Source organism: Delphinapterus leucas, chromosome 19, assembly GCF_059928025.1.
Source record: "Delphinapterus leucas isolate spDelLeu-1000000601 "Yukka" chromosome 19, BTC_Dleu_Yukka2, whole genome shotgun sequence".
Lineage (NCBI taxonomy): Eukaryota > Metazoa > Chordata > Mammalia > Artiodactyla > Monodontidae > Delphinapterus > Delphinapterus leucas.
This window is the reverse complement of record NC_143147.1, coordinates 20,720,783-20,746,809: the sequence shown is the minus strand read 5'-3', so window position 1 is coordinate 20,746,809 and position 26,027 is coordinate 20,720,783. Positions and strand designations below refer to the sequence as shown.

Below are 26,027 nucleotides of genomic sequence, written 5' to 3'. Positions count from 1 at the left end.
GTATCCACCACTGCAGTTTCCTATAGATTATTTTTACAGCCCTGTTCATCCTTCCTTCCACCTGTGCTCCACCTGTTCATGCTTCCCTCCTTCCTGCAAACACATTCCCTTTTTGTTAACCTCATCTCGGAAGAGAGATTCCATCACTTTTGCCGTATCTACCACGCCAATCCGCACCGAAGTTGTAACATCCCCGGAATTTTTCTGCAGTGTCCACAGTGGATATTCACGAGGCTCAAACAGTAGCGCTTTGTTCCCGAGTCTCCAACCACTACTAGTGTGGAGACCCAGGGGCTACTTAGGGTGGGAGTGTCTTAGAGTGAGCTGGTCATGTAGGCACATTCTAGCTACCTGACCTTAAGGCTAGCTTCTAGCCTTAAAGGTTGAAATCCACCCCCAGGCGCCACCAAAACCAGGTGCAAATCATAAACCCAATTATTACTAAACTGTGCTGACCAGCTGATAACATTCTGCTCCAAAACAGCTCAGGGACCCATGGTTACAGTACTGTTCATCTTTAGTTAATAGATTCCCTAGTGTTGGGCAAGCGTCAGTAGTTCTGGAGATCAGTATGCAGTCAATCTGAGTCCTTGAGATTAACTCACGCTATGCAATCCACCCCCGTGACCCTTCCTCAAGTTCTTTTAAAAATGAATCTTTCTCCACTTGGAGGGTAATGGACAAATCTACTTGGCATCTCTTCAGGGAGTCACTCTGTATTCTATGTAGGTTTTATATAGATTCTGTGACGATCTGTTCAGTACATGTGTCCAGTGGGGTTGGCTCCCTCCGCCACGTCCCCACCGTACGGTAGGTCTCTGCAGCACATACTCCCTTTCCGTGACCACTGTGATTAGCCCACCGATGGGCATATGACCTGTGCCAGGCCAGAGATCTTCTCTGGGGTTGATATGAATACAGCGGTGACTCTCTTTTCTTCGATGAACTATAAGGATGTCAGTGGCCATTTTTGCAATCCTGTTATGAGAACCTGCCTGAACGTGAAGCTAATCAGGGAGGCAGAGGCGAGATGTGGAGAAAGAGACAAATTTTGATGACACAGTGTGACCTCCTGGATCCAGCCATGCCTGAAGCCATATCCAACCCTGGACTGTTGGCCTTATAAATCAGTCTCTCCGTTTTGTCAGTAAGCCAGTTTTCATTGGGTAAAGAGTCCTCACTGAAACAGGCTGGATATGAGAAAGATACTTAAAACTTCTAACCCAGCGTGGTTTGAGTTGGAGCCACTTCTGTGCTTGTGGAAGAGTTAATCCCCACCTGCTTCCTCTGTTCATATCTTGAGCACAGACTCCCCTTTAGTTCCAGGCTACAAGTAGGCGTGTTCTTGTTTGGCTCAAAGCCCCCTCCCCAGAACACTGGGCTTTGAGACCCTCGGTTCATTCCTCCTACATTCCCTCTTGCTCCAGACCCCTGTAATTTGTTTTGCGGTTTGTTTGAATTCTATCAGCCAGTCGCTGAAGCCACGTTTCTTTGTGAAGCTCACCCTTTGATGAGGTGGCTGTGTAGCCACCCCACCTAAAACGTCATTACTCAAAGCTCCTACAATGGATTGAGCGCTTCCTAGGGGCCAGACGCTATGCTAAATGCTTTATGTAATTACTGCATTTGATTCTCACAACACTGAGATGGGTATTTGCATCCCCGTTTCCAGATGTGGTAACTAAGGCTCAGAGAGGTTAAGCAATTTGTCTGAGGTCACACAGCTAGCACGTGGTGGGAAAGAGAAAAATGCAGCTCTGAGGTCAAAGTGCATCATTTTCACCATTATCCCAGAATATCTCATGGCAGAAAGGCGGCCACAGGCCACCCCCATCCCCACCCCCCATGGAAGACGATACCAGGAGACCAAGGTACTCCGAGGCAGGTGTGCCCTCAGACTCATACGTGCACCGCACCCCCAGCCACCATGGTAGAGCCAGAGGGCACAGGAAATGCCAACTGAACTGCCCCACCCTCTGCTATCTTTACCTTAAACCCAGATCATTGGGTGAGGTCTGAGTATTAGTATATCTCCCATCTCCTCCTCCCCGTGGAGCTGTGCCTGAGCCCTCAGTGCCCTTTGCTTGATTCCATGGGTGCGCCCCAACCTGGCAGCAGGGGACAGGCCTAGCCTCGGCACAGGGAGGGCCCCTGCCAGGCCCGGCTGCTAACCTCCTCTCCAGGGGAGGAGAGGGCTCTTCTGAATGCCCCTCAGTATATCTTGCCAGGGTGTGGTGGCCGATGTGAAACCTGTCACTGTCCTTTTAAGGAAGGGGTAGGGGGCTGCTCTGTCAGCTGGGGGCTAGCGGAGACCAAGAGGACCACTTTCGCCTGACTTTCAAATAGGCATTCTGTGATGTTTTGTGTTGGCTTTCAACTTCTCCTGTGTACACTGTACTTCTTTACCTCCTTGGAAGGCAGGAACCTCATCCTAAATGTCCACTCTGTCCCCCTCGGGGCCTGCACTGTGCTGGACACAGGTGTCCGATGCTACCCCAGAGACCACCTCTATCTCCTGGAACTTTCAGGCTGCTGCTTTGTGCCTGAGGGCGATTTCCTCCCCCACCCCCCCACCGGGGCTGAGGTTGCTCTCTGGTCCGGGTGTGGCAGGCTTGAAATGCCAGGAACCCAACCCCCCCAGGACCCATCAGCCAATGCCTCTGGGGAGTGTAACACCCCAGCTCCCTCCCCCTCTGCGGGGATAATCCTGACAGTGTTTCCCTGTGGGATTGAGGCCCTGTTGCCCGGTATGGAAGCTGTTTTCATAGTGTCCCTGGGTTGGCCCTCTCCCCTTCCCTGCATCCCCTCCATTGAGATAATCTACTTGCAGTGCAGTCTTTGCTTCTGGAAGAAGCTAAACTAAGGCAGTACATGGTCCTCACTCAATATTTGTGGAAAGGAAGAATATTAACTTAGAACAAGTAGTGTTGTAGGGCCCTTTTAATGCTCCAGAACTTTGCTTGAAATGCTGTTTTGGGGGATTAGAGGAGGCCCATATTGATATGAGAAGCAATATTCCTTTTGAGACTTTCCGTAATAACCTCCCAAAGATGATGTTCTGGAACTCACTTATTTTGAAGGCCACATAGGGCAGGGAGTATATTTAATTTTTTTAAAAAAAGGCTTTAGGGAATTCGGGGCATTTTCCTTGGGCTTCTGAAAGCATGCTGTGTGAGGAATTTTACCCATGAAATTAATTTAAAATTTAGAATTGATACAATCTACACACTTTCTCTTTTTTTGTGGGTGGGGGAGATTATACATATCTAATTGTGATGGGAAATTAAATAACAAAGACATGCCAGATTATTTGAGAAAAAAAGGATATTCGGAAAAGAATTTTATTCATTAACTTGCTTACTCTCTTAAGGAAGGAGCTGTGGCTTCCGGGGCCTCGAGCGGCGTTTTGGTGGAAGGTGAGTTGAGCTCATCAACACACCAGACACATGCTTCCTTCAGAGGTAGGTCTGATTTCCTTTTATTTTTATTCTTTTTTTTTTTTTAACACATAAATGTGTGGTAAGGATAAATGATAAGCTTGTCCGTGTCACAGGTGGGCTTTCACTCAGGTGGAGCTGCTACTTCGGGATAAGGTTTCCTTTAAAGCAGTGATTGGGGCTCTCGGTTGTCAGCGAGGGCTGCTGGCCGCCGCTGCCGCCGTCTGGTCAGAGAGGTAGGCTGGGTTCTCTGGGGCCTCCTCGTCACCGGGGCCAGAGTGGAAGCCCCTCAGGGTCCAAACCCGGTACCGCTTCCTCCGGTTCTGCTTGTAAATGCGAATCCTTTCCTTTTCTGCCTCTGGGTCGGCGAGAACGCCATCCCAACGCAGACTTTCGTTGATCTGGTTGGAAAGGGTCTCTTCTATTTCGGCAAAGCAGGGGAGACATATGGCAGAGGAGTAAGAGGGGGTGAGCTTGCTTTCATCCCTGTCCTGTCTGTGCTCTGGCCCCGGGCCATGATCTTTGCTGGGACTTAAGATGTCACGGAAGGATGGAGACAGCCGCTGAGTCTTCAGGCCTCGACTCTGATGTTTATCTGCTGAGCAGATGGGTGGTGTTAGCGTTTGTGATGCCTGCCCTCAGCCTGCTTGGGGGTGATGCCCAAACCACTAAAGATGTGAGGGGGGACCTGGAGGCCCCTCCTCACCTGGGGCCTCAGGTGGCCAAGCCCACCAGCCCCGTACACATCCACTGCCTACATGCTTTGGGTTGTCATTTTGGGGAGGGAGGAGCCATTTATTGAGCATGTACTATGAGCCAGGTCCTCTGGGTAAAGGCTGTCAGCCCTATTTTCCAGGTGAGGAAACAGACTCCCAAAGTTTCAGTCGGTTGCCGATGTCACAAAGCAGGTGGCAGAGCCGGGATTTGAACACACACCCGATTGCCAGGGCCCTGTCCTTTCCACACTGCCCCCCACCTCACCTACCCACGTGCTCGCCAAGGTACTGCCCAGTTCTGGGAGCCTATGACTTACCCCTATTCTACACACTTTATGATGGAAGAAATGAAGAACAACAGAAAAGCTTCCTAAATCTGACTGTGGAAAGCATTCTGCCAAGCCAGGAAATACTTTTTCTGTGTGGCTTATACTGATTTTTAAAAATATTAACAGCCCTTCTGAATTATATAACATGCATATACAGTACTACAACTTGTGATTCTTTAATCAGCTCATCCTATTTCTTTGGGATAGAGGAATCTCCCTCCCCCCACCAAAAAAAAAAAGAGAAGAAAATAAGAAAAAAAACCCTCTCTTGGCATTCCTATACCTTCCTACTCCCTGAAAATTATTTGGTGTCCCCTGCTGACAGTATGAGGTACATGCCGCTGTAACCTTTAGAGGCAGAAGCTAAGCTAAAAAGATAATACATTTCCTCATTTGGTTTGGCAGATGCACATGGCGCTTATTGACCTAAACTCCAGAATTGCTTTCTTGCCTCTTTCTTATGATCCCAACTGGAGAGGTAATTATGATCTGTCCGTCGCGCCTTCTGCCTTCAGCTTGTCAGGGGAGCTGGTTCTGCATAAAGAGGGCCGGCACCCAGGAACGTGAGCCCAGGACTAGTCATGCTGGAGGTCAGGGCAGCTGTGCCAGGGTCGGCGAGAGCCACCTCCCTGACAGACAGGAGCCACCAAGGCGAACCACACAAGGACAGTGGAGACCTACAGCGCCCCTGGACAGGTGCGCTCTACGTCACTGTTGCACTCTCTCCACAAATGGGTGCTCAGGGGCTTTGTCGAGCTCCCAGGGCGTTCTATGAGAACGGAGGGCTCTGTGCTTTTGTGGAGGCTGTTAGTGGGTGTACGTCTGTGAAGTGTCCACGGGAGGGCCTGGAGTGAGAACCCCACGTGTATGGTCATACGCGTACTGGAGAGGTCTAGGCATGTGAGTATGTAGCGGAGCGTGTGCTTGTGCGTGCAGACTGAATGCGTGTGCCTGCTGGGGTATCTGTACTTTAGCTTTATTTGGCGATTATATTGGTAGAAGGGGGTGTTGTTGAGGGTGTCAGGGATTATAAGAGTGTGTAGCAGTGACTGGTGTGATGGTGTTTGTGTGCAGTCGAAGGGTGGCCTCCGTAGATGAGGGGAAAGGAAGGGCGGTCTGTACAGGGAGCACACTTTATGTGCATGTCCTGGGTGTCTACATAGAGGCAACCAGAGTCAGGTGCCCCTAATAAATGAGGGTGAAAGGAGGGTGTCCAGGCGGAAGGCAGGAGCCTGTGATTCTGTGTATGAGTGAGAGCATCTGTCACTAGTGCCTTAGTAGCTGTGGATGGGGACAGTCTCTGTGTGAGGATGGGGGCATCTCTTCAGGAGGGCTTGAGATTTCTGTGGGGAAGGAATAGATGTTCAGGATTTTAAACTTGGACTGAGGGAGGAGGAAGATGAGTGAGTCTCTGTGTAAAGCTAGGAGTCACAGTGTGGGGCTGGGAGGCTCTGTGGCTTGTCTCTGTGTGGGGTTGAAGGTCTCCATTGATGTTGAGAATTCTCGACGCAGGATTTGGGGTCTCTGCGGACATGGATGGTCTTTGTGCGGAGGGCTGGATCATCATCGTGCGGAGAGAGGGAGGACCTCTGATTGGGGCTGGCGAGTTTCTGTTTCTGGGCTTAAGGTCCCCAAGTAGGTGGGGGTCTCTGAGGGGTGGGGTGGGTGTCCTCGGAGAAGAATCTCAGGTATGGGAGCGAGGCAGACGCGTTAGCTGCTCCTCTTACCGTGCCCCTTCCCAGACCCCTTGGTCTTTCTCTTCTTCTTTTTCTTCTTCACCTTCCGTTTGGTCAGTTCTGAGGCGCAGCCCGAGATGGGGGGCAGTCTGGACCCCTGCGAGGCCGCCATGCAGCCCTCTCTCTCCTCCTCCTCGCCGTCCCCCGACACCCCATCCCCACCGCCGCAGTCCATCCACCCGCGGGGCCGCCCCCCGCGCCTGGGGCAGCAGAGACCCGCTGCGACTGAGCCGGAGGTTCCGGCGGCGAGGGCCAGGCTAGGGCCACGCGTCTCCACGGCGACCGCCGCACACCGCGCGCGTGCGCAGTCCGCAGGCTGCTGCCCAGGAGCCGCTGGCGGAGGAGATGTGCGCATGCGCATTTCATCCTGCGCGCTTGCTTGGTCGGCGGTGACAAGAGGAAAAGTGGGTACCGAGATTGTGAATGCTTGGGTTGACACTCATTTTCCACTCCTGTGCCCTTTTATTTTTTATTTATTTTTAAAGCATTTATCTATCTATCTATGTTTATTTATTTATTTAGGCTGCCTCTCATCTTAGTTGTGGCAAGCAGGGGCTTCGTTGAGGCATTAGGGCTCTTCATTGCGGCACGAGGGCTTCTCTCTAGTTGTAGCGCGCGGGTTCCAGAGCGTGTGGGCCCTGTAGTTTGCAGCACGTGGGCTCTCTAGTTGAGGCACGCGAGCTCAATAGTTGCGGCCCGTGGGCTTAGTCGCATCCCCGTGGCATGTGGGATCTTAGTTCCCTGACCAGGGATCGAACCCGCGTCACCTGAATTGTAAGGTGGATTCTTTACCACTGGACCACCAGGGAAGCCCCCTGTGCCCTTTTAAATGCTGTGTGTTCTCTCCTAAATTTTTATCTCCTGAGTTCCAATCTCATATGTCTATCCTGGCCTTTTAAGCCCACTGTGTCCAAAGTCATTTCTCCATCATTCTTCATCTCTGTGAACAAAAACAGCTGGTCAGTCCAGAGCCCTGGCAGTCTTCCTTACCCCCACTCTGTCCCTGTACCCTCACCTAGGCTGGGGCTGACCACCGTGTCTGGGACGTGAACTTCTGCACCCCCTTCCTAAATGGTCTCTGCTTCCAAATCCACATAGCTGCTAGGAGGAACTTTTCTTTTTTAATAATTTTATTTATTTATTTTTGGCTGCATTGGGTCTTTGTTGCTGCATGCGGGCTTTCTCTAGTTGCGACGAGCGGGGGCTACTCTTTGTTGCGGTGCACGGGCTTCTCATTGCGGTGTCTTCTCTTGTTGCGGAGCACGGGCTCTAGGGCGCGTGGACTTCAGTAGTTGTGGCTCGCGGGCTCTAGAGCACAGGCTTAGTAGTTGTGGCTCACAGGCTTTGTTGCTCAGCGGCATGTGGAATCTTCCCAGACCAGGGCTCGAACCCGTGTCCCCGGCATTGGCAGGTGGATTCTTAACCACTGCACCACCAGGGAAGCCCAGAACTTTTTAAGATGATGAACAATTTCACTCTCTTGCTTAAAACCCTCCAGGGGTGTGGTGGGGAGTGGGCCATCACACGACTGAACTTTAGTGTGGCTTATAAGGCCTGGTATGATCTGTCAGCTTTTCTTTCCAGGTTAATCCGCCACAGATTGTATTTTCCCAAAATGGCTGCAGTAGTAACTCTTATTCCCCAGGCTCTTCTAGAATCTTGCCACTCCCACATCAAGAGACACAGTCTAATTCCACTCCCTTTCAATCGGGTTGGCTTGGTGGAGCCACATGTAGCCAGTAGAATATGGTGAAAGTGACACCGTGTGACTTCTTAGGCCAGGTCATAAAAGGTACGGCACATCCACCTTGTTAGCCGAAGACTTGCTCCTGGAGACCTGAGCCTCCTGCTAAGACATCTGATGTCTGGGTACGCTGAGGCCACCATGCTGTGAGGAAGCTCAAGCTAGACCACATAGAGAGACCCCCAGACTATGTAAAAGGAGAGAGAGAGAGATGCCCCAGCTGCTCCAGCCCCCACTTTTCCACCTCCAGCCATAGTCCGACTATAACAGCAGGAGAGACTCCCAAGCCAGCCTCACCAAGCCAAGCCCTTCCTGAATCCCTGACTCAAAGAAACTGTGAGAAATAATAAAATGATTGTCACTGTTTAAGTTACTAAGTTTTGGGGTGATAAGTTATGGAGCAATAGATAACTGAAACATCAGTCTTTGATTTTAGCCATTCTAGTGTGTATGAAGTATTTCCCTGCAGTTTTAAGTGCCATGTCCCTGATGACTAATGATGTTGAGCACTTGTCAAACTACTTATTGGCCATTTGTGTAACTTGGTTTGTAAACTGTTCAAGTCATCTCCCATTTTGTCATTGGGATATTTATATTTTTATTGTTGATTTGTAAAAGCTCTTTACATGTCTTGGATATAAATCCTTTGTCACATATATTGCTGCAGAGATTTTTTTTTTTCCAGGTCTGTAGCTTGTCAATTCATTTTCTTAGTGGTGTCTTGTGGTAAGCAGAATTTTTATATTCTGATGAAGCCATTTTATAAGTTTTTTTCTTTTTGTATACTGGCCAAGGAATCTCTGAATCTACTCTGAGATCACAAAAGTACTCTTCTGTTTTCTTCAAGAAGCTTTATGGTTCTGGGTTAGGTCCACCATCCATCTCAAACTCATCTTGTGAATAAAGTCAGATAGGGATCGAGATTCATTTTTTTTCCAAATGGATTTCCAGTTGTTCTAGAAATTTTCATTGAAAAGACATTTGTCATGGTCCGAATGCAGGTTGGAAAAGAATTTCCAGGCACAAGGCAGAATGTAAAGAAGATAGAATTTATTAGAGGGAAGGGTCACTGCCACAACAATGGGCCGACTTCCTAGTAGTCTGGTAGAGTCAAGCCTGAACATGTGCTATTGATCAATTTTTATAGCCAGGAAATGAAAGAACGGTCCGAGGTGAAAATTTTGTTTACTGATTGGTCGAGGCACATATACCTTCCTTCTATAGAGTGGGAGTGGGACAGGCCAGATGCCTTTCCTTATTTGGGACAGGTCCCATTGCCCAGGTGGGCGTCACCCAGGTGGGCTCAGGAATTTCGTAACCATCGCAACACGGTGGGGAGGGCGAGTAAGAGTCCGGTAGGGGGTGTAACACCGCCGACACTTTTTCAGGCAGGGTCGTCCTTTGTCGCTGGAGCACCACAACGTTCCTTTCCCACTGACTTGACTTGGCACTTTGGTAGAAAATCAACGAATTGTATATGTGTGACTCTATTTCTGGGCTCTATTCTGTTCCGTTGATCTATTTGTCTTTCCTTACAGCAGTACTACAGCGCCCTGATGATTGCAGCTTTATAGTAAGTCTTGATATTAAATAATGTTAAATCCTCCAACTTTGTTCTTTCTGAAGATTGTTTTGACTCCTCTAGAGCCTTTGCTTTTCCATTTCCATTTTCAAATCATCTTGTCTGTCTCTTCAAAATAGCCGGCTGGGATTTTGATGGGAATGCCGTCAAATCTATGCATTTTGGCACTCCTAGTACTCAGCGAGGATCGTCGTTAGTGCTGATCCACACACAGGCGTGAGTGGACACATTGCTCCGTAAAAGACTTTTCGGTTCTTCTATTTTCCTCCATCTCTCACCTGCTGTCCAGCTCCCTAAAGTATCCCCTACAGGTCTGCACACAGCGAGTGCTTGTGATCTGCCCCTTGACCGTCTGCTTTTGTCCCCAGGAGCTGAGTGAAATGTAAATCACAGAGGTCCTTTGTGCAGGTGACCACCTGCTAATGGAGATGTCTGGGGTTGGCTTTCCAGATACCCTACACTGCTGACCCTGGTGCTCGCAGACAGGCGCTTACAAAGACCGGCTGCCCTCCTTTTCCGAAAAAGGCTGGCCTGTCTTCCCTCTCAGCTGGTCCTCTTTGCCTCGATGCTTATCTGGTAGGAGGCAGCTAGGCCACTTCTCTTCCCAGTTTTTGTGAAGGTTGCATCGAGGTTGTGTTGAACCAGCCAATCAGCTTCGAGAGACAAAACTCACATCCAGCAAAGGAATACATTTTTTGGAATAATCATAAAAATCCCTTGCAAGTAGAGAGAGAGAGGGTGAGTATATACCTGTTTGATAGATGAGGAAACAGAGAGATGCAAAGTGACTTGTTCACCTCTCAGTGCTAATTAGCCTCCCAGCTGGGCCTGGAGTCCACCTTCCCAGTTTTTTTTGTTTTTGTTTTTAATTTTTTTTTTATTTTTTGCGGTACGCGGGCCTCTCACTGTTGCGGCCTCTCCCGTTGCGGAGCACAGACTCCAGATGCGCAGGCCCAGCGGCCATGGCTCACGGGCCCAGCCCCTCCGCGGCATGTGGGATCCTCCCGGACCGGGGCATGAACCCGCGTCCCCTGCATCGGCAGGCGGATTCTCAACCACTGCGCCACCAGGGAAGCCCTACCTTCCCAGTTTTACACATTAGCATCTTGCAGGAAAACAGTTGACTTTACAAAGGTGTTCACTGCCCAACAGAAGAGATGATAGTGTTTTCATTGTTTGTTTCAGCTTCCTTGTTTGTACTTCTCTTTGTGGTTTCAGTGGCTGTGATAGTTATGAGCTGGTAGGAGCTAAGGTTTCTTTCTCTGCAAGGATCAGGTTGTCCCCTTTGGCCACTGCTGACGTAGGCATGCTTGGGTGGAGCTTGCGTCTTTGTCCCTCCCTGATGCCTGCTCAGCCTTGGTCCCCCCAGCTGGCTGGGCTGCTGGTTCCAGCTCTGCTCTTTCCGGCCTACTTTCTCCATGCTGTCAGCTCCTTCCCCAAGGTAGACAGGCAGTGTCCACTCTTTAGCAACACCAGCCTTAGACTTGGGCAAGTGGGGTCCCTGCCCTGGGCCTTGCGCTTCACAGGACACTGCTCTGACTCTCCCCCCACGACTGTATCCTTCCCTAAGGGACAGGAAGTCTGTGGAATCAAGGCGTCCTTCCCACCCAGCACCTCACATTCCTCCTCCAACTTGTGGCCCACAGTCTGAGTACCTGGCACCTTGGAATTTCTTGCCCAAATGACCCCTGCCTGCTTGTAGGGTGTATCTGGGCCTCACTCCTGAGTCCATCCTCCTGAGTAGCCCTAGGCCAAGGGCAGCATAGGTGGAAACTCAATAGGCAGGCTGAGGTGTCCAGACCTATGTATTCAAGGGCCTTCTCAGTGCAGAATGGAGCTGGGTGTCGGAAGAGAAGGGGGCAGGCCGTGGGCTGGGTGCAGAACCCCAAAGAGCCAGAAATTCTAAATTTAAATCTGGCCTTCCAGACTGGTATGAAGGTCTATTTGTCAAGGTAGAAAGATAGTATTTATTTTATTTAACAGTATGTCAATTTATTTTACCACTTTTAATATTTAGACATATGGTATGTGGGCCTCCACCTACTTTTGCCCCAACAGGGCTTTGCAACTGTTGAGAGCAGGCTTGCTCTTTATTTTTCCTCCTTTCATAAGCCACTCCAACTGCTTCCTGATTTTCACTTCGTACCTTATGGTACCTTAAAAAAGAAGGAAAAAAAAATCCTACAACCTCTTAAGTAAATCGCATTATAGCCATATGGCAGACTACTTGGGAGTTTCTAAAAGAGAATGAGGCAGGCTGGTTTAGGCTGATTTGGGACAAAGGCAAAGAGAGTGTCCTTGGAGAAGAAGTAGAGCAGTGTGAAGGGGTTGCTAACACCTGCTACCCTCTCCTCACTCCCCTCCAGCCACACTGACCCACTGACCACCTAGCTGTTTCTCCTACATGTCCACATCTCAGCCCAGGTCTCTGACTTCCTGTTCCCTCCCCCTGAACACTCTTGCTCTAGATGTCCTGCCTCCATCCGGAAGGGTAGAAGAATATGTCACCCCCAAATATGCCTCTTTACACAGGGTCTGGGTGCTTTTCAGATGTGATGGTCTGTTCCTCACGTCTGGACTGCTCTGCTTGTCTCTTCATATGACAAACCCCAGGAAGCTGGGACCTACACAGGCAGCTCTGTTTGTACAGCCCCCTCCCCACACCGTCTGTAGTTAAGCGCTACCCTGATGAGGACGCTGGAGCCTCTCTTGGGGCTTTCGTTTCCTTCAGAACGTTCGTTGATTGTTCTACATCTTGGCACCCAGTCTATTTCTGGAACTCAAAGATCTAAATCGCTGTCCCCATGTTTGCCTTTGTGGGCTGCTGTTTAACTCCGAGTCCTGGACGCCTGTTGGTTCTGAGGTGATGAGGGAGCCCCAAGGCTCCGACTCACCAGGAACATTTCTAGAAAGTGTTAAAGAAAAACAAAGCTGGATAATAGTTAATGGCGGTAAAGACAGATTTTATTCGGTACTACTGCAGCGGGGGAAAGAGACTTCTTTAGAATAGAACCGAGCTTGGTTCTGATCTATGTAGAGGGCACTTGGCCTTTAAAGGGAGAGTAAGGGAGTAGGGAAGGGGAGTGAGTGAGGCATCAAGCATAGTCAAGACAGTGAAAAATTACAAAAAGCAAGGAAGTGGTCAGTGTCAGTATGATTAGGCCATCTTAGTCTGGCCTAATCACTCAACCAAGATACCTGCCTAAAGAGATTGAGACACAGGGGCCCCGTCTTCCCTTATGGTTATATTTCAGAGGAATAGCTCCCAGGTCCATGAGAAAGACACTCCTGGGTTCCAGGAGATACACATACATCTCAAAGGCACAGAGAAAGGATTTACAACAATAAGTTTTCAAAATAAATGCTCTAAGGAAATGGAGGCCAGGAGCCTGTCAGCAGGCGTTGGCTGGAACAAATGGTAAATTCCCTTGGCAGACGAGCTTTCTCAGACAGAAACTCAAGAGGGAGGGAGGGACTGGGTCACTGCAGGGACACTGTGGCCTTAGACTGCTAGAAGCCAGGCTAGATTTTTTTTTTTTTCAAGTCTCTGTGTGTGGGAGAGTGGACAGAATCATTTGTGTTGGGAGTTGCAGTTCTCACAGGCCAAGGCTGAGGCCTAGTTGAGAAGTGGGTTCAGAGGTACCTGATGGAAGTTTGGTCAAGGAAAGAGCCTTTGTCAAATGGAAGGTGGAAGTCAATGACGTCATCCCTGTAGTTTGGGAAGCCAAGAGTGAGGGTTTCCGGGTCTTCCACCTGATTAGGTGGCCAGAGGGTGCCAGCCAATGTGGTCCTGGATCACTACAGACACCCAGAACTCCTCGGGCTCTTGCACCCACTTCGTTGCGATGCACAGGCTTCTCATTGCAGGCGTGTCCTGCCACCTAACTTGTCCACACTGCCTGCTCCCCATCTCCAATCTTCTGAAAGTGTCATCGGAGACATACAGAAGGGCTGTGGTTTACTGGACCAAAAGAACACCACATGCCTTGAAGTAAGAAGAGAGTTTGAGCTTTAATCACTAGTTTGTACCAGTGTGTCTCTGGGCACATAAATGAGCACGTCTATAACCTGAGGACATGAATGTGTATGCCACACATTATTACATCAATCAGTGGCACTTGGAAATATATAAAACTCTATAATGAGGATGTATTTTATTCATAAAGTCTTCCATTAGCAAGCAGTCCCATCTGTAGGAGTGAATCTGTGTAAGCCAGTATCTATTTACCTTTGTCTCTTAGACTCAGTGGAAAAGAGGCATGTCTTCTTTACACACACACACAAATAGATTGCTGATTCTCTGTACTTCTTGATGGTGCCTCAGAATTCAAGGATATGAGACTGGAAATGATTGGCCAGCTGTAAACCACATCCTTGGCCAGGTGCCCGGGACCCTTCTCCCACTGGTCCCTACCTACCACTCTGGGCTCATTTTCTGCTCTGACTCACTATTCACCAATCCCAACCTTTCGACATCCCCCTTCTTGCCTTCTCTGTGCCTTTGCACCTGCTGTTCCTTTTACCTACAGTGTCCTTCCCTATCTGGCCCACCTGGCAAACTCCTAATCCTTTGGGAGGCTGAACAAGGGTTTCCTCTGAAAAGCTGGATCTGAGCCCTGCCACACTGTAGTTCACTCCTCTGTGTTTCTTTTGTATCTTATGTAGCCACAGGGGTAAGGTAGCATAATGGCTCTGCTACTACCTGCTGTATGACCTTGGGAAAATTCCTTAAGGTGTTTATGTCTCAACTATCATAGCAGTAAAATGGAGATGAACAATGTCCTACTTCCATGGCACCTGTCTACCATGAGATCAGTACACAATAGGCAGCATGTTACAGCCTGCACGCCATTGTCCAGAGATGATTTCTTTTGTTTTTAAATTTATTTATTTATTTTTGGCTGCGTTGGGTCTTCACTGCTGCACACAGGCTTTCTCTCGTTGCAGCGAGCGGGGACTACTCTTCGTTGCGGTGCACAGGCTTCTCACTGCGGTGGCTTCTCTTGTTGTGGAGCACGGGCTCTAGGGGTGCAGGCTTCAGTAGTTGCAGCACGCGGGCTCAGTAGCTGTGGCTCACGGGCTCCAGAGCACAGGCTCCGTAGTTGTGGTGCACGGGCTTAGTTGCTCCGCGGCATGTGGGATCTTCCTGGACCAGGGCTCAAACCCGTGTCCCCTGCATTGGCAGGCAGATTCTTAACCACTGTACCACCAGGGAAGTCCCAGAGGTGATTTCTTTATGTTTCTGTTTTCCCAATTGAACTATGAGGTTCTTGAAGACCCAGTATTTTACCCATCTTCCTCACGTAGCAGATTTCAATGCTCCTCCAAGTCACACACCTGCTGTGGTCGCAGGAACACTGGGCCTTTTTGGCAGCACGGGGGCGGGGGCGGAATTTGCAGAAGCAACCAAAGAAAATTTGGGAAAGAACGCTTAATAACTAGGATGTCAGCTGGGGCTCCTCCAAGCCTGCTTTGAAATCGAAGCAGGACCCATCCCTAATGTGAAGCACTTACTCTCTTAAGGCTCCCTGCCTTGGGCCCTGTCCTTGCTGTTGTGCAAGGACACTTTCTTTAAAACACTCAACACTTTCTTTGAGTTGTTCACCAAAATCAACTCACACAAAAGTGTCAGCAAGTTAAGTAGACTTCACTGAGGGTTTTGTAGGGGAGCTACCCATTTCTTCTTCTGCAATGTCTAATCTGCCATTAACCCTATTCAGTGTATTTTTCATCTCAGACATTGTAGTTTTCACGTCCAGAAGTTCAATTTGGGTCTTTTTTTTTTTTTAAAAAAAACCTTCCATATCTGTACCTAATATATTCAAGCCTTCCTCTAGCTTCTGGAACATATAACTGTTTCAGTGCCTTTGCCTACTGATTCTATCATCTGTGTCATGTCTGAGTCAGTTTCAATTAATTGAGTTTGTTCCTCTTCATGAGTTGTGATTTCCTTCTTTCTTGTGTTCTGGTAATTTTTTGTTGGATGCCAGACACTGTGAATTTTACCTTGTTATATTTCTGAATTCCTATAAACATTCTTGAACTTGGTTGTGGCAGTTAAGTTACTTGGAAAGAGTTTTATCCTTTCCGATCTTGAATTTAAGCTTTCTTAAGTGGGACCAGAACTGGATTTCTGTATTTAGTCTAAGGTTAATTTTTCTCTAGCCTCAAAGCAAGACCTTTCTTAGTATTCTAACTAGTGGCCCCTGAGATGTTTTCCACTTTGGCTCTTGGGAACAGGCATTATTCCAGCCTTGTGTGAGCACCAGGCACTGTTCCCACTAATCCTTTCGGGTGGTTCATCCCCCAGCCTCGCATAATTTTCTCACACACATGTGCTGAGCGGTACTCATTGAATACTTGAGGGGGAACTTCTGCAGATCTCTAGATTTCTCTCTCTGTGTGTATCTCTCTCCTCTCTAGTCCTCTGCCCTGAGAATTCTAACTGGTTTCATTTCCCCAGAATCCAGCTCTGTCTCTTCCATTCAGGTAGATTTCTCCTTCTCTGAACCATGGTCTGGAAACTCTCCAGTAAGCTGAGCAGTGCAGGCTTCACCTTGCTGTTTCCTCTCTCCCAGGGATCACTTCGCTTTGTTGCCTGATGTCCAATGCCTTGAGTATTGTTGTTTCATATGTTTTGTCTGACATTTTAGTGGTTTCAGGCCTGAAGCTAACTCTGGTCCCTGTTACTCCATCTTGAACGAAGCAGAAGTTTGGGTAAAAATATTCTTATTTGATCGTGTAATGAATTTGTTGAACAAATTCAACTTGATGATGTCAATCCAGGAAATAGCCTTGTTTTTCTCAAGGGAGGAAGGAGGAGAGCTCTCTTCTCTCCCTATCTTTTTCCTGCTTTGATCTCCTCCGGATTAGGGCATTTGAGGGTTTCTCCAGGAGCCCCTATGTGATGCATTCTCTTGCTTCCCTCTAAGCACCTGCCTCCCAAGCAACATCCTGCAGCCCCTGACAGCTAGGGTTCCCTTGTCCCACCAGCCACTTTCTTGGACAGGAACTTCTTCAAGACCAAACACAGCTCTCTTCCACAGTTTCCTCTTGGCCTCTCCCCTGGCCTAATAGTGGAAATGCAGGCCTACGTACGCTATCCTGTTTGTCCCACTACTGCAAACACAGAGCAGTTTCCTGCCCTCCCCTCCATAATTCTCTAGGCTAAAAAGATACACTAGGCTCTGGGTCAGTGGTTCTCAATGACGGGGGGTGGAAGATACGAGGGTGGACCCCCCCCCCCGGGGACAAGGTCTGGAGGCATTTTGTCTGTCATGACTGGGGAGTGGGTGGCGAAGGGTGCACGAGGCACAGGACAGCACCCCGCCAACAGCATAGGATTAACTGGCCCAAACGTCAATAGAGCTATGGCTGAGTGACCCTCTTCTAGGTTCATGTTGGCCCCCAAAGTCCAGGAGGCAGAGGCAACTCCCCTAAACTTCTTCTGTCACCATTCTCTGCTCCTGGAGCTACAGAGTCACCAGCTCAGCCAGCATCCTCCTGGGGAGCGAGATGCCCCTCTCATAGGCACCCTTGATTTCTTGAAGGGGTTTTCTGTTTCTGTTGTTCCGTCATCCCATAAATCCACCTGAAGAAAGAGGAGACGTGAGCTTATTTGGACCAAGTCGCAAAAAGAGAGGAGAGGAGGCCATTCTGAATTTGGCTGCGGAGGTGGTGCAGGTAGGGTGCTCTTCCCCAAGCTATGGGGAGAGGAGTTGGTCAAAAGAAAGGGCCTCAGCAGCAGACTCCGGCCATGACATTGGAGTGAGAGGCTGTGAAGCAGCTCGTGGCTGCTTGAGGGCGGTAGGTACCTGTGTGTGTCGGCGTGTGCGCATGTGTGGAAGCGTGTGTCCCTCTGGAGTGAGCATGACGGACCCAACACCAGGAGGAGGAGGAGGTTATGGTGGAGGGCGTCGGGGGAGGAATGGGCAGGAATGGGCTGGGACCAGTGTACTGCCTTGCGGGGCCAAGGGAATAAACACTGGGCCAGGAGAGCAGGAAATGGCTTTTTAAGCGAGCTGGGAGGCTGTGTCTGCTCTCCCCTGTGAGTCATCCCCGGGGCATGGGGCAGGGCCAGACAAATGCTGTTTTGTTACTGTCACTGGGACAATGTGGTGAGGCCTGGGGAAATGAGTGCGAATCCCCAGTCTAGTCAGAGCCTGGCACAGAGCAGAGGACAGGCAGTGCTTTGCTGAAAGCTTTGATACTGAAGGGATGAAGACTAGCGGGGTTCACTTTTTCTGAGCCCCAAAGAGGTACAACTTCAGCCAGGAAGAGGTGCTACAGGGAGGCCACTTCAGGTCAGTGTAGAACTCTTTCTCCCATGGCCAGCAGTCCAAAGAGAGGCTAGGTCCCCCCAGAGGTGCTGAGCGCTGCGTCACGGGCTGTGCAAGCGGCGATGTGAGCGGCTCCTGCCTGCAGGGGCGGCTGTGGGGCAGGTAGGCGGCCTAGAATCTGTAGAATCCCTACAGCCCTGAGGTTTCGGGCTGGGTGAGGTGATGATGGTGGTGAAGATGATGCTAATGACCCGACTGAGCCCCTCCAGTGAGCCAGGCCTAGAATCGGGGGCTTCTCCTACATGATGTCATTCAGTCCTCCCAGTGGGACTATCACGTCCCTTTTGCACATAAAGAAACTGAGGTTTAGCCACTAGCTACACTGGCGAAGTAAAATTTAAACGAAGTAAAGTTCAATGAAATTAAAAAGTTCATCCCACGTGACCGGTGGCCAGGGGACAGCATGGCAGTATGACATTTCCATAATGGCAGAAAGTTTACTGGACAGTGGTAGCTTAGAGAGATGTGCTCACTTACCCAAGGTCATCTCTCCCATGGGCAAGATCCAGAACCCAAACGGAGGTCTGACCCAGGTACTGGTGGAGGCTGCTGTGTGAGTCTGGAGACCAGGACTTCCAGATTTGGTCATCACTCAGCACCTGATCCTGGAGTTATCTCAGGAAATCAGTTCGTAAACAGGTTTTGGGTCGAATCGTTTTCCTGATAGAGAACGAAGGGTAACAGGGCTCTAGCACTGCCCCTCCAAGCTTCGAGCTCCCACCCCACCTGCATACCAGGCCAGGCACCGCGGCTCCGAGTGGGTGGAAGTGGAGAATGTGGCAGATGTTCTTGAAGCGGGGGAGCCAAGACACAGGGCGGATGGGTCTTTTTTGTGGCCGTTTCCTTTAGTGACTGAGCCAAGTTGCCACAGCTTGTCCGGCGTCCGTCAGTGGAGCGTTCATTCATTCAACAAATACACGTTGAGCTGCAGCAGGTGTCAGGTGCTGTTTCAGGCCCCAGAAGTCATACCTGTCCTACTTTTGCACCTTGGGCGGTTAGAATGGCTCATTTGGGGGGTTGGGGACTTGGAGCTGCTTAGGGAACAGACAGTGATGTTCGTTACCCAGAAACAAGAAGGGGCCGTTGAGACTGGTTTGGCGGCGAGGACAGTCACCCAGAGGGGCCCTGGCCTACAGGGTGACCTCGGGCCGGTCCTCCGCCGGAGGCCTCAGGTCCCGGGCCGGGCGGGGCGGGGCGGGGCGGGTCGAGCGCCCGGTTCCCGCGGCCGCCGCCAGAGGGCAGCCAGGGAGCGTGCCGGAGGCCGGCCGGACCCCGGGTGAGTCTGGCGACCCGGGGAGGGCCCACCTTTCGGGGCCCGGTCTGCGAGCGCCGGGCCGTGCGTTCGGCTCGGTGGCGGGGACCGCGGGGGCGCGTGGGGTGGCCCTGGAGCGAAGGGTGGGTCCGGGGAGCTGTTGCGCGCGGGGTGGGGACGAGCCTGGGGGGCTGCGGGGCGCGCGCAGGGCCCGAGCCGCGTTCCCTCCCGCCGTGCCCGCTGCCCGCCTGGCCTGGAGTCCGGGGCTGGTCTCGAGAGGCTCGGGGTAGCGCCTGGGCCCGGCCTCCGGAGCGCCTGGTGCTCAGCGTCCGGCCCTTAGCCTGTCTGGTGCCCTCGGGGGGTGGGGGGCGTCGTGCGCCCGCGTTGGGGGGCCGCGGGGAGTGAGTGGGCGGCCGAGAGCGGCTGCGGACTGCGGGCGGCGCTAGGGAGAGCGCCCCGGGCGAGCGCGTCAACAAGCGCAGTGTTTACCCACCACCCGCGGGGCGCGCACGTGCGCGGGAGGGGCCCCGCGGGGACGGCGCGCCCCCCCTTTCCGCGCTCGGCCTGGCCTTCGGTGAGGATCCCACGCTCCAGATGGTGGGCCTGGGCCCTGGCCGTCGGCGCTTTCGCCCCTAGTTAGGTGGTCAGGAGTGGGAATCGAATAGCACTTGGTGTCCAGGAGGATGTGAGGAGGGCGGGATGGAGGTAGCTCTCACTGGCCAGGCAGGATTCCTCACCTGAGCACCTCTTTTCAGCCTGAGAATCCTGCCCCGGGTTTGTTTTCCAGTCTTCCCAAAACCCTGCTCCCAGCAGTCGGGCCAAGCTCTGTTTTTCTCAGCCGCAGGTTTGGAGGAAGTGTAGAAATCCATCCGGGGGGCTCCCTGCATTCAGGATGAAGGCTCTGGGCTCACAGTGGTGCCTGTGACACCTGCGCTGTGGGTGTGGAAGCCCCCTTGCTTGGGCTGCAGCGAGGGCGCTGCTGGGAAGTCTGGGAATTTTGTCCCCTACTTGGGGCTCGGAAGGCTGAGGACCTGAGTTTCCTACCTGCGTGGTCTGTGACATGCCCACCGCTGGAGGTGGCCCTGGGGAGAGGTGTGATGCGGGAGGTGGGCACCCATCCTCCGTGAGTTTAGGGCTGGGGACGGTGATAAGGCTCCATCTGTGCAGCTGCATGAGAACCTTTGATCTCCCAGCATTTGGAGGTCTGGGGGAGTCAGAGTGTCCCGGGACACCCTGGTAAGAGCATTGGCCGAGCCGGGGCTGCAGTCTAGTTTCTGCCCCTCCCCCCCCACACACACCTTGAGAGATTGTGCCCGTCTTCCGGTGCCCCTCCATCCTCCTTCCTCTGACGTTCACTTGGCCTCCCATCTCTTGGGGGGAAAAAATCCATGCACTGGAGCAGAAAGCTTCGTTTCCTCTTTTCTCACTGTCACATTTTCCCGGCAAGGGCTCTGCACCTGCTGCCTGCCTCTTGGCTGCACGCCTCCCCTCTTATTCCTGCGCAGCCTGGGCTGCTGTCCCCACCACGTTGCTGAAACTGCTTCCCTGAACGTCAGCTTGTTTCCAAACACCGATTTTTTTTTTGTCGGCCTTATCCTGCTGCCAAGTCCTTCTGCCCAGGAAGCAGGCCCCTCTTTGCAGCCTTCTCTGCTGCGATTTCTCTCCTCATTTTGTTCTTGTTTCTCCATCATTCCTTCTCCTCTTCTGACGCCCCTTCCCTCTTTTCTGGGATGTTTTGTGAGGCCCCGTGTTTATCTTCTCAGACAACTTGCTTCGGGATCTCTCAGGGAACTCCCCCCCGCCCCGCCATTCTAGCTCTAGTCCTGGCTCCTTGGATGCCCAGTGACACCCCAAACTCACCATGTCCTCCTTACTCCCCAGCAGTGGGTTTCCTTCCCTTCTGTCACACTGACTTTTCCCTGAAGCGTCTCGCCTCTCCCTGCCCCTTTGTGACCAGGCTACTGTTCCAGGCCTTGAATGTCTCAGGCAGGAGGTCAGAGGCCCCTTCGCTGGCCTGATGCCAGAATCCCTTCCAGCTCCCACAGTCCATCTGGCATGTCACCTCTAGACCAACGGTCTCTGGATGACTACTGCTTTTACCCTGTTGCTGAGCCCTCTCGCCTAGGAAGTCTTCAGAGGCTCCTGGTCTCCTCCCACACAAAGCTCAGCTCCGCCACCTCCTGTAGCCCCTCAGTCGTGTGGCCTCACCCTCCAGAGCCACTTTCCAGTCCTGAGATTTCTTCCCTCCCTACCATGGTCAACCCTCTTGGCCTTAGTCTTAGAGACCCAGCCCAGAGCTGTCTCCCTGGGAAAGCTTTGCCTCTCCCAGCTGCCCTGGGCGCCTCTTTCCTGGCCTTCCCACTCCACCGTGCCCTCAGGACCACGGCGGTCTGTCTGCTGATCGCAGCCCCTTTGTGTCCTTGAAGCCTCTTCCTTTCCTCCCGGATCTCCAGGACTGGGTATCCTGTTGGCTCTCGATAAAAGAATTCCTCCCCTTAACCTCCAAGAACACCTCTGGCCATACTTCAGAGTCTGGTTCAAATCCCACCTCCCTCCTGGGCTGTTCGAGTCCCAGATTCCCACTGGCCTGCACTTCTGGGCTCATGGATGGATTCATTACCGTTTGTGCCACCCAACTTAATACTCTGTTCTCTGCTATTAGCCTCCAGTTGTATCATGGGTATGAGAGATGCTTTTCCGGTTCTTAATCATAGCAGCTGTTTATTGAGTGGTCGGTATGTGCTGGGTGTGTGCTGATCTTTCCAAGCAATCCCTCGTGTGTGTTATTCGCACAGCCCCCAGAGGGGTAGGAGCTAGGATTCTTGTTTCATTCTCCCCATGAGGACATAAACCCCGTGAGGTCCAGGGACCTGCCTAAACCACACAGCTTGTAGGTGGGCGGCACAGAGGTTGCAACTCAAGTCTGTCTGACTCCTGAGACTGTTTTTTGATAGTGGGAGTTGCTATTTGTCCAGGAAAGCGTACCCTTCAGTCCAGGGGGTGTGTTACAGGTCCTCTTAGCGCCTGGCCCAGATGTGCAGGATGTCCTGGTGGTGCGGTCATCTGGTTGCTTGGGACCCCACTGGACTCCAGGAAAGGACTTTGTAACAGAACAGGTGCTTAATGGCGGCACCAGTGACTAGGGGAGGCTGTGACAGCTGCCCCAGAGGCCTTCGAAAACAGGCTGTGCATATGTGTGCAAATGTGCGTATGCGTGTCTTAAGAGTTGAGGAACGGAGAACCCCGAGGAGCCCTCAGGTCATTTCTGTCCCTTAGGATACTTTTTTTTTTTTTTAGTAAGTGTTCTTAATTTATTTTATTTTTGGTTGCACCGAGTCTTTTTTTAAATAAATTTATTCATTTTTATTTATTTTATTTTTGGCTGCGTTGGGTCTTCGTTGCTGTGTGCAGGCTTTCTCTAGTTGTGGCGAGTGGGGGCTACTCTTCGTTGCGGTGCATGGGCTTCTCATCGCGGTGGCTTCTCTTGTTGTGGAGCACGGGCTCTAGGCATGCGAGCTTCAGTAGTTGTGGCACATGGGCTCAGTAGTTGTGGCTCGCGGGGTCTAGAGCCCAGGCTCAGTAGTTGTGGCGCACGGGCTTAGTTGTTCCGCGGCATATGGGATCTTCCCAGGCCAGGGCTCGAACCCGTGTCCCCTACATTGGCAGACGGATTCTTAACCACTGTCCCACCAGGGAAGCCCCTGTACCGGGTGTTAGTTGTGGCAGGCGGGCTCCTTAGTTGCGGTTCACCGGCTCCTTAGTTGTGGCACGCAAACTCTTAGTAGAGGCATGCAAGTGAGATCTAGTTTCCTGACCAGGGATGGAACCCACGTCCGCTGCATTGGAAGGCGGATTCTTAACCACTGTGCTACCAGGGAAGTCCCCCTTAGGGCACTTTTAAATGCTTTTTTTTGTAAACAATATCAACGCTATCCCCAAACAGTACCACCTTCAACTAAGTTTCCTTAGGAGCTATACTCCCCTTCCCTCCACAGGTCACTGTCATATGAAAATGAGTTCCTGATGTGAAATGCAGTTGCCATGGCAACCAGTAATGCGAGGTCTGGAGTCTTGCTCCTAGGTCTCTGCACCGTATGCTTCTAGGGGCTTTTTCCATCTTTGTCGCCTAAAAAAATGAGATACTCCATTTGACTCTCCTTTTGCGGGGACATTTAAAACATTTGTTTTTTTCAGGGAGCAATTTCTGGGCACTGTTAACACCCCAGCAGCTTGTCACCAGGCTGCTGGCACACCATTAATAATGACCCCGAATGGTGCCTCTGGTTTAGGTCACATTTCGAATGAAATCCAGTGCCCTGTGGGTAAAAGGACAGTAGCTGCGGCCTCCACGCAGCCTTGATGGCTGGAAAGACAGAGGGAAGGAGCATGGTCTGGTGTAACAGAGAACCCCAAGAACAGAGAACAGAAAAAAAAAAGGATTTTTAGAACAGCTGTGTTGTTGTTTTTTTTTTTTGGCTGCACCACGCGGCATGTGGGATCTTAGTTCCTCGACCAGGGATCGAACCCGTGCCCCCTGCAGTGGAAGCGTGGAGTCCTAACCACTGGACCGCCAGGGAGTTAGGGAGGGCTTTTTGGTACAGCTTCGTTCCAGTTGGAGGCGGTGAAATTGTTTGTCTTTAGTTGCTGTCTCCTCCTGTGTGAGAGCCTTGCTCAGCTATCCTGGCAGAGGCCACCCAGAACAGGGTGCCTCAAGGGTGAGAGAGACGGGGTGCCTTTGGCCATAATCATAGCTACTAACTTTGATGGGTGCTTATTTTGCGCAGCCCTTATTCCTTTATTTAATCCTCAACCAAATGAAGGTAGAAATACTATTGTTTTCCCCATTTTACAGGTAAGGAAAATGATGCACAGAGAGGTTAAGTGCTTGCCCAAGGACACAGAGCAAATAGGTGGTAGAGTTGGGCTTTAGCACTAGGAAGTCTGACTCCTGTGGCCAATGCTCTTTACTTGGTACCACGTGGATAGTGGAAAGACTGTTTAAAGAATGAGAGGGTGAATTGGAGAGAGAGAGAGCAGGTTGGCTTTCTCAAGATTTGATTTAAAGCAGTCGTTTTCAACTTTTTATATCTTATGAGAGACAAAAGGCTGCAGTGAAAAGGCATGTACTAGAGCGTTCACAGCAGCACTGTTTTTAATAGCCACAAAACTGAAAATCACCCAGCATCCTTTGGCAGTAGAATGGACAAATACAGTGGGGTGGATACATACAATAGAACGCTCTACCACAGAAGAGTCCGCAGCCACATGGAGCATCATGGAGGAATCACGCAGACACCGTTGAGCAAAGGAGCCAGACGGAAAAGAGCATGTACCGTAGGATTCCATTTATATAACGTGCAAAAAAGGCAGAATGAATATAAGGTGTTAGAAGTCAGAGTAGTAGTTCCCAGGGGCACAAGGAAGGCTTCTGGGAGGCTGGTGATGTTCGGTTTCTCTGTGTGGGTGTTGGTCACATACGTGTGCTCATATTTTCAAAATTCATCAGTTTTAGTGTGTGCACTTGTGTGTGTGTGATACTTCAATAAAATTTACTGAAACAGAGAAAAAGGCAGCAGTGACCCTCAACCCGGGACATGAATACTGATGCTCCACTGCCTTATAGGGGCCACACACTTGGCACTATACTCGGAATCTTAGATTTCTTGTGAGAGGTGGGAGGTGACATGAGGGTAGGCACCCAGGTTCTGGGGCAGACGGCTCTGGGGATGTGGGAGCAGGGCCAGGGCCAGCTCTGGTTTTCTCCCATCCCCATCTACTCCGTGAGGTTTGGGGAGAGCTTGCTAATAAGCTCGGAGGTGGCGGGTTGGGTTCTGCCCATGAAGCAGCTCTTTTCTCCCTGCCGTGAGGCCTGGGGGTAAGGACGTGGCGTGGATCGCCTTCTGCTGGTCGGCGGGGTGTCAGGCTGGCCCGGAGGCACTGCGGAATATGGATGGGGCTGCCACCCTCTGCACAGACATCCTCACCCCTCCATCAGCAGGACTGCGCCCGCCTGGAAAGTGAGCGGCATTCACTGGGAGATCAGCTCCTCCTTTCACATGGCAGTTGTGTGCTGCTAAAAATACTGGAGCACCTTCTGTAAGACCACAGTTACGTAGTTAGCACCTTATGTAAAAGCACTTAGTATCACCGCAGACAGTTAATCGGTCAGGTGTTCCGGTGACCTTGGTGGGCATCATCACAGAGCTGGTGGTTGTCTTGCCCGGTGAGGAGGGTGAACGATCGTCAATATCCAGGCCTGCCTGACTCACTCGGCTGCACTCACACCTAATTTACGTGTTGATGCTTTTTTTTTTTTTTCCCCAATGTGTTGATTGCATTTTCCTCTTTAGGCCCAGCCCATCCAAGCAGTTGAGTTGATGCCGGGGTTTGTACAGTTTCTTCTTGCTCAGTCCTCATCCCCTTCTCCTTTACCGGTAGAACGTCTTCTGATTCACAGAAGCTTAGAAGGGCCTCCTCCCCGTTCAAGAGGTCCCCTCCGTGAGTGGCCGGGAGGGTGGCCATTGGCTTGAGTGCCGCCAGTGACCAGGGCAGCCCATCTCATGGTTGGATGATGATTTGAATAGTCATGGAGAACAATGGAACAAAACCGAGGTGCAGGATGTGCCGGGTAGGGTGAAACGCTGAGCTGAAACTGACAAGGAGACATTTCACAGGGATCAGGTTTTTAAAGCCGTGGGATCTGAGGCTAGGACAGCAGTTTGGCAGGACCTGTCAGATTAAAAAGCATCTGCCCTACATCGTGAGGATTCTACTTCCCAGGGTCTGCCCTAAAGGAAATGTGGCATGGGTGCACAGGTGGAAAGTCCTGGGACAGCCTTTGTGGCAGTTTGCCGTCCACGGTGAAAAACTCTACACAGTTTGAACGTCTGCT

General features: G+C 51.2%; 1 protein-coding gene across 1 annotated transcript; it reads right to left on the bottom strand.

Annotated features, from left to right (window-relative positions):
* Positions 1 to 3,578: 3,578 nt before the first annotated feature.
* Positions 3,579 to 6,851, bottom strand: LIAT1 (ligand of ATE1). Its single transcript, XM_089900659.1, is given in 3 exon segments — positions 3,579 to 3,664; positions 3,667 to 4,032; positions 6,210 to 6,851. Coding segments are annotated over 3 exon segments (822 nt in total). The 5' UTR covers positions 6,580 to 6,851.
* Between the last annotated feature and the right edge of the window lie 19,176 nt (positions 6,852 to 26,027).